General features: G+C 43.8%; 1 protein-coding gene across 2 annotated transcripts in view; it reads right to left on the bottom strand.

The window, feature by feature from the left end:
• Positions 1-219: 219 nt before the first annotated feature.
• The window catches only part of LOC131227057 (TATA box-binding protein-associated factor RNA polymerase I subunit B-like), a 32,664-nt gene continuing 24,483 nt past the window's right edge, over positions 220-8,400 (bottom strand). For both annotated transcript variants that reach the window (XM_058222759.1, XM_058222760.1), the window contains exon 5: positions 220-911. In XM_058222759.1, the coding sequence (XP_058078742.1) occupies positions 231-911 (681 nt within the window). In that variant the 3' untranslated portion in view covers positions 220-230. The remainder of the gene's footprint in view (positions 912-8,400) is intronic.

The following is an 8,400-nucleotide window of genomic DNA, read 5'->3' as shown; positions in this document are numbered from 1 at the left end:
TTCATATATATATATATATATATATATATATATATATATATATTAGTGACAGTCATTGTGAGATTTTTGGAGGGTGGATGGGCTTTAGGGTTGTCAAATGATCCAACCCTCTAATATCAACCCAAGGCTCGGGTACATTATCACCCTTCTTTCAGTCAAGGATAATATAATCCCTATAAAAGAAATTTGCGCATTTATGCTAGGAAAAGCTATCCCCGATTGAGAAAAGCTCACAACTTGAATTTAAAACTTGAAAAATCAAGTGAATCATCAGAATATGACAATTTGGTATCATCTAACTTACAAGAAAGCTCCAGTAAGCTGCTATCGATTCGCCTCTCGATCCAAGAGAGTCTTCTCTCGAGTTTCAGTACGGCAATATGCATGGTCCGGACATCAACCTGTGCGAGCCTGGCGCAAGCACGGAGCAATATGTAGTAGTCCGCGTGGGCCACATAATTCAATTCTCCGCTCATTCTCTTCCTCTTGAAATGAATGTATCCATGCTTCTTCGGAGAGGTGTTCCGGGGTGGAATATAGCGGAACATGTTCTCCTCCATGTTCGATTTCATCCTTCTCAATGCCCTCTCCATGCTTGAAGAGCACTCGCCACTCAGACTCCGCGTCGCACGATCGTCGGTCTTGACTGCTTTGCCTTTCTTGCTTGTAGGCATGCTAAGATGCCCGTTGAGTGTCGATTTCGTGGAGCCCGCCTCATTAACCGTTTTCTCACCTACAGACGTGGTAGAATGTTCGTGTCTTGATATCTTGCAATCTTTGGAGGATTGGACATGCCCGTTTTCTCTTGATCTCTGACTGTCTGTGGACGTAGCAACATCTCCTTCATCTCTTGGCCTCTTTCGGCTCAAGATGCCACATCCAGTTTCTCTTTCCAAGGGCGGTTTGATTTCCTGAAATTGGAGAACAGTGAGTTGAAAACTGGAAATGGATCATGTTAAGGCTGTGTTTGGATGCACAAGAATCAAATTATGAGCAGTTTAACCAAGACAAGATGACGAATATTAATGATGATTCCTAGTATTCATAATACGGAATTGGCCCTCAAATTGCAGTTGGGTTTCTTTAAGTCGAGCTCGTAAGGTAATCGCAACTCAACCAGGGGTGCGCCCAGGTGGTACCGGACAGAAATGGGGCCCACGTCATGTATTCATGACATCCAACTGTCCATCAGATGCATGATCTCACATTACACCAGATACACACAATTCAGCGCACACCCCCCCCCCCCCCCCCCCCAAAAAATAATAATAATAATAATAATAATAATATAAATAAATTCGGTGGGCCATGGCACAGGGAACAAATTGAGAGTGGATGCCTAGTGTGGATTTGAATAGGGGGCCCACCGGTGTAGTTTATCTGCAACCCACGCCATTCAAACCCTTCATTTGGCCTGAATGAAGGATCATGCTCAGAATAACACTGTTTTGCACCTCCTCTGGCCCCGGGTGCAAATCGAGGGTGGGCATTCCCTCCCATCTTGTTCCCTGTTCTGTGGCCCGCCTGAGTGTTGGATCAGGCATTTTGATATATGGGGCTAAAGTGATCTCATGCTTCTGATGGATGTGTTGGATGTCGTGCGTACACACATGGGCCCCACATGCCGCGTACCACTGAAGCACACCTCATTCAACCATAGGGAAACCTTCAGATTCATCATCATGCACTTTAAAGGCCCACCAAGAAAAACAAGTCTTCATGTACAAGTTCACTTAAGCTGGAGTAACAAAACACTCACCAAGAAAAGTAAATTCTCGTCACTTGAAAGACTAGATGGACACAGTCGATATGGTATGTACAGTATCAAAAGAGGTTCATACATAACATGCATCTAATATATAGTGCTTCCCCAAGCTATTCACAAAATCCATGTCTAAGGAGCCATGAGCACATTCGAGTATATGTTTTTGACACTTTAGTATCCACTTTCCTGCCATTAGAGCTTTTATGAAATCTGTTTGGTCTCCATATGCTTGCAATCATAATAGACAAGATGGCATGATGTGCCATAACGGCCGTTATGGGTTGTAAAGGCCATTACGTAAAGGTAATGATGGTAACTGTTAAACGTTACGGTTGTCTAACAATTGTAATGGTTGTTATGAAAAAAAAATGACCCGTAGCCTCTGCTACGGCCCTTGAAATGGCCCGTTATGGGACATATACAAGTTTTTCGGGATTTTTTTTTTCAATAAAAAGAGACCGTAACGGCCATTACGACCCATATCGTAAAGGTAATGGTGGTGACCGTTATAGCCACTGTTAATTTTACGGAATAGCTTGCAAGATGGTAACTGAATTCTTGCCTTCTGAATGTTGGAATAGTTTCTCACATTTACATTCTGATGTTCATCTAATATAGAGTTTTGAAGGGGTTGCAATGATGATGGTCAGTGTTTGTCGGTTGCTCTTTTGATTCTGGAGCGGGCCGTGTTAATGCATGCTTTTGTATGGATGGTGATTTTCGTGTTTGACAAAAGTGAATGCGATGGAAGGGGAAAGACCAAAAATATAAACTGTAATTCGTGAGGCATCTTCAGGAAAGTTTTCCTGAGATTTACCACAGTTCTCCAAATACGAATAAGGCAAAGGAGGAGATCGGCAGCATATGCATGCCAAATCTGGGCTGTTCATGTGTTTGCCGCCGTGAACATGCCCAGGCCCCAAATCGGGCAGGTCGCAATATGGACCATTGCTTTTCCTAACCATCTGTTTTCCCCACGCATGGTTGGCCTACCCGATGGGTTATCCAACCATACTTTTGAACCAAGGGCATGTTGGTGGTTGGTCCCAACTGATGAATGGTCTCGATCTCTCATGTGTATGCCACATTTGCGCTGCCGCAACTCTCCTCTTCAATCTTGCCCCAAGTAGCACATGGCGCCATAGCTTTTATATCCTCCAGGAGCCTTGTCATTGTCGAAGGAGATTCTAGGAATACTATGTTCATGGGAATCTTCTAAGGGCTCCATTCCTTGGGGTAAGTTCTTTATTTTGAAGGTGTTTGATTCAGTTTTTGATGGGGACATCATGCGCACACGCATGCCCCCTACGCATGTACGCAAGGAGGAGGAGGAGGGCCCCACCATTGATCTAGATCGATGATGACGTCCAGGGAGGGCCTCCTAATTAGAGGACTACGTTTTGGTTCGTTGGAGTGGACCCGATAGTCATGTGAATCTCACCATGAGTTCTCATGATCGTGACCCACTATTCTAATTAATCTAGTACTTTGGATTTTGCTTATTATTGTTATTAGGAATATCATGGACGGTTTAGATTACTTTGATTAGTTGTTATTTTTTATTACTTCGTCTCTAAGTAATAGGCTGCGCACATGGCCTGAGTTTTGGGGTATAGGGTTTTATTATAAATAGGCACCCCTTGTAGTCTTTTTTCTCATTGAAGATTAATAAAATTTTTGTGTTCTACTCCTCTAAATTTCTGAATTGTGGAGATTCAATTGGGTGTGAAACCCTCCATTCCTCGAAGGGCTGACTACCGTGGTGCGAAGCCATACCTATCCCGATTCGCCCCTGCCTTCTACTATTCATATTTCTTTTCTCCTACAATCATCTACACTTCAAATTCATCTTCTATTGCAGCCGTTTTTCTCTCTATAGCAGATTTTCAGAATCTGACCCTTCAGGAGGGCTGAAACTTCGGCGGAGCACCATGCACAGACCGTGCATCGGATCAGGCTGAAATTTGGAAGTTTTGTAACCCACCCTTGGCCAACCAGGGCCGAGCTGGCCGTTTTCTGATTTGTGGGCCCCACACACGTGCGAGACACCTCCGGCGCACGTGCGGCTGGGCCTTCGCCGCTATCCACATGTGTGATGCTTTTCTGGTTCGTCTCTCTCCTCTCTTTCATCCATTTTTCACCCCAAATCCCTAACCCTAACCCTAAATTACTCAAATCCCTAATTTTATGCCCTTTCTTCAACCTTAGGGTTTCCCGAATTGAAATCTGTGAACCCCTTGGATTGGGGAATTATTTATGTGCATGTGTGGATGAATTTACCCTCTTTTGATTATTGTTTGGTCTATAATTTTGTTTGATCCAACCCTAGCTTGTCTAGGCCTGGGCCTGCATAGATTCCTCTTGATTGAATGCTTGAACTTTTGTGTGGGATATGGAATTTTGTGTGATTGTTTCTGAACTAACGTGATCTAAAGCCTGAATATCTTGCACATTATATTTGAATTTCATGTCCTACATCAAATTTAGTATCAGAGCACAAGGCTTTTATAGGGGAATGCATTGCATGTTTAGGGTTTAGTTTATTTGTGTCCATGATGCATTAAGTGTCATCATATAGAGCTGTTTAGAGGTCCATAATTTCTGATATAAGCTGCTGAATTTTCTGCTATCAGAAAATCCGCATATCTCTTTGCTAGATTTTCCGTTAACAGATTCTTTGGACAGATAGGGTGTTGGAAATTGAGTAGTATTGTGTCGTTTCCCCCATATAGTCCTATAGGAGCATTTAGTCTCATCTAGGTGCATATAGTCGTATTAGAAGGTCCCTAAGTTGAGTTAGTAGTTGTATGCTCACACGTACGAGTCGTGGTTTTGGCTGGCACCCTACACTGAATATGGAGAAATTGCGAGAGTCAATGAACAAGCTGACCCAACAATTTGAGTCTTTGGGTAAGCACTTGGAACAACGTATGGACCAATGCTTTAAGCAATTTAATGAGCGCGTTACCCAACTAGAGGCCTCTGCCAGAGCAAACCCTACCATTGGGGAAGATGCTCAATCTCAAGCAGGTGATCAGGAGGTTAGACCAAGGAATGGAGGTGGCCAAGGAATTGGTCATGGGCCTGCACCTGTGCACCCACCCCGCAAGGGACATCATGATCAATATAACCCAAATGCGCTACTCCTCAAAGGAGTTAAGAGTAGATGCCCCTACGTTTGATGGCCACTTAGACCCTAAAGTCTTTTTAGACTGGCTGGCGGACATGGATCACTATTTTAAGTGATATGACATGTCGGATGCTCGTCAAGTCTAATTCGCCAAGATGAAGCTTGTAGGCCAAGCAAAGAGGTTTTGGGCTACTGTAGAGTGAAAGAAAGAAAGAGTGAAGGAGCTCCCAGTAGTCCATTGGGGAGAAATGAAAGAAACGCTTAAGGAGAAGTACCTCCCTTTGTCTTATTGCTTACGGTTAATTGAGGAATGACAGTCTCTTCGGCAAGGTTCCATAAGTTTGGCGGAATACATTGAGAAGTTCGAAGAGTACTTGACCAGGTGTGAAGTTGATGAGGATCCCGTACTCATCCTTGCTCGATTTAAAACGGGCCTCTGTACTGACATTAGCAGAGAATTGCTCGCCAAAGACAGATACTATTGAACAGTTGTATCAAGTAGTGTTAGAGGTCGAGCAATACCTCAAAACATCTGTGGGAATGCGGTTTGATTTTCACGATTCTAGTACTAAAGCCAACCCTTCTGAGGCTAAGCCTAGTACTGGATACCATGACAAACCTTTCAGCAGTTTTCAGTTCAGGCCTAAGGATGATAAGGGTAAAGAGGTTATCGGGTCTAGCTCGTGTAAGAGTGGAGCAACTAGGTATTTTAGGTGTCAACGGTTTGGTCACTTTGCCCACCAGTGTGGCACGAGAGAGGGCACCAAGGTGTTCCTTATTGATGGGCAAGTATAACTAGTGCACCCAGAAAGTGGCGGTGAGGAGGAATAATACAAATCAGTAGAAGCCCCTAGTGATGAGGAAGAGGGAGCGCAAGAGTCTGCGACCCTTGCAGTTGTGCGTCGCGCCTTTACACAAGCAAATAATACCGATAGTTGGCGCCGTTTTTTTGTTCCTATTCGGTTTGGGTCATATAAAGCCACATTTTGGTGTAATGTTGTTCCTAGTAAGCCTATCGATCTTATCCCTATGTCACTATCCCATAGGCCATCAAAGTCTACAGAGTCCCTTATGCATCGCATTCATTCATGGCATCAAGAAAACAGGTAGAAGATCATGACTACTAATGAACATTACATACTTTCTGCAGACCAACATAAACGTTTCAAGGAATTAAATGTAAGGGACTCTGTAATGGTCCGCATCAGGCCAAAGCGGTACCTTCAGGGAGCTGTTCATAAATTACACGCGCGTAGTGCTAGACCATTCAAAATTATAAAACGAAACGGTCTCGATGCGTATGCGGTAGATCTTCCACCCTCCATGGAAATTAGTTCCACATACAATGTGGAAGATCTATTTGCATTTCAGGGGGCCATTGATGCATTGTCCAGCCTTTCACCTAACCATCCTGATTCCCCAGACTTTTCTCCTAATCCATGGCCATTTCCCAACCCATATTCCCAGCCTCTACCTCCCATACCTACCCTTTCCAACCCATCATCCCAGCCTCTACCTCCCATACCTACCCTTTCCGACCCATTTTCTCAGCCTCTACCTCCTATACTTACCCTTCCCACACCCATAGAGGAGATAGGATATTCTGGGCCATCAGATAATATCGACGTTGAACGGCGGGTTTCAGAAGTACATGATTAAGTGACAGTCACGCCCAGCTTCAGACAATACGTGACTCACTGAGGAGCTTCAAAAACTTGATCCTGACATCTTGGAGTGTTCACGAGTTTTGTTTCGCCTGTGGCAAAATCTTCGCAGCCGAGGAGAGTAAATGGGGATATAACGAGCACACGCCCGCCCCCCTAGACACTACGCAAGGAGGGCCCTGCCATCGATATTGATCGATGACGACGTCCAAGGAGGGCCTCCTAGTTAGAGGACTACGTTTTGGTTTGTTGGAGTAGACCCGATAGTCGTGTGAATCCCACCATGGGTTCTCATGATCGTGTCTCGCTATTCTAATTAATCTAATACTTTGGGTTTTGCTTATTATTGTTATTAGGAATATCATGGACGGTTTATATTGCTTTGATTAGTTGTTATTTTTTATTACTTCATTCTCCAAGTAATAGGTTACGCACATGGTGCGAGTTTTGGGGTATAGGGTTTTATTATAAATAGGCACTCCTTGTAGTCTTTTTTCTCATTGAAGATTAATAAAATTTCTGCGTTTTTCTGTTCTAAATTTCTGAATTGTGGAGATTCAATTGGGTGTGAAACCTTCCCTTCCTCGAAGGGCTAACTACCGTATTGCGAAGTCACACGTATCCTGATTCGCCCCCACCTTCTACCATTCATATTTCTCTTCTCCTACAATCATCTACACTTCAAATCCATCTTCTATTGCAGCCGTTTTTCTCTCTACAGCAGATTTTCAGAATTTGGCCCTGCAAGAGGGTTGAAACTTCAGCGGAGCACCACGCACAGACCGTGCATTGGATCAGGTTGAAATTTGGAGGTTTTTTGACCCACCCCTGGCCGACCAGGGCCGACCTGGCCGTTTTCTGATTTTTAGGCCCCACATATGTGCGGGACACCTCAAGTGCACGTGCAGCTGGGCCTTCGTTGTTGTCCACACGTGTGACGCTTCTCTGGTTTGTCTTTCTCCTCTCTTTCACCCCTTTTTCACCCCAAATCTCTAACCCTAACCCTAAATTACTCAAATCGCCAATTTTATGCCGTTTCTTCAACCTTAGGGTTCCTCGAATTGAAATCTGTGGACCTCTTAGATTGGGGAATTATTTCTGTGCATGTGTGGATGAATTTACCACCCTTCGATTATTGTTTGGTCTATAATTTTGATTGATCCAACCCTAGCTTGTGTAGGCCTGGGCCTACAGAGATTTCCCTTGATTGAATGCTTGAACTTTTGTGTGGGATATGGAATTTTGTGTAATTGTTTCTGAACTAACGTGATCTAAAGCCGGAATATCTTGCACATCATATTTGAATTTCATGTCTTGCATCAGTTTTGAGGTTAAACATTTCAGTTATACATGTAAGAGTTGGCCAACTCACCTGCCATTGGAGAGTCATTATGCATTGAAAGTCGGGGTTTTAAGACCTGGATCAACCTGGTGCACCCTGAATCGAGTCGCAAGTCGAGTTCAAAGAGGGGTGCACTTGTGGTATCGAACCGGGTCATGTATTGCTAAATTGCTCAATGAGAGGTTTTTATAACACTAATGGTGGCTGTAATGGCCACCACCATTACCATTACGATATTGGTTGTAACATAACGACCATTACAATCTCTTTTTTTATTGAAAAAATTAGGAAAACATATATTGGCCCCATAATGAACCGTTACGGGCCGTTAGAGCCTTTACGAGAGGTGTAACGGGCTGTTATAGGTCATTTTTTCCGTAACGGCCATTATGACCCCGTAACGTGTAACAGTTGTCACTGTTTCCTTTACGTAATGGCCTTTATGGCCCTGTAATGGTCGTTACAGCACACCATGGTCGTATCAGATTCATCCAACTCT

Source organism: Magnolia sinica, chromosome 15, assembly GCF_029962835.1.
Source record: "Magnolia sinica isolate HGM2019 chromosome 15, MsV1, whole genome shotgun sequence".
Classification (NCBI taxonomy): domain Eukaryota; kingdom Viridiplantae; phylum Streptophyta; class Magnoliopsida; order Magnoliales; family Magnoliaceae; genus Magnolia; species Magnolia sinica.
Note: the sequence above shows the minus strand (reverse complement) of the source record. Positions and strands in the feature narration are given on the sequence as shown.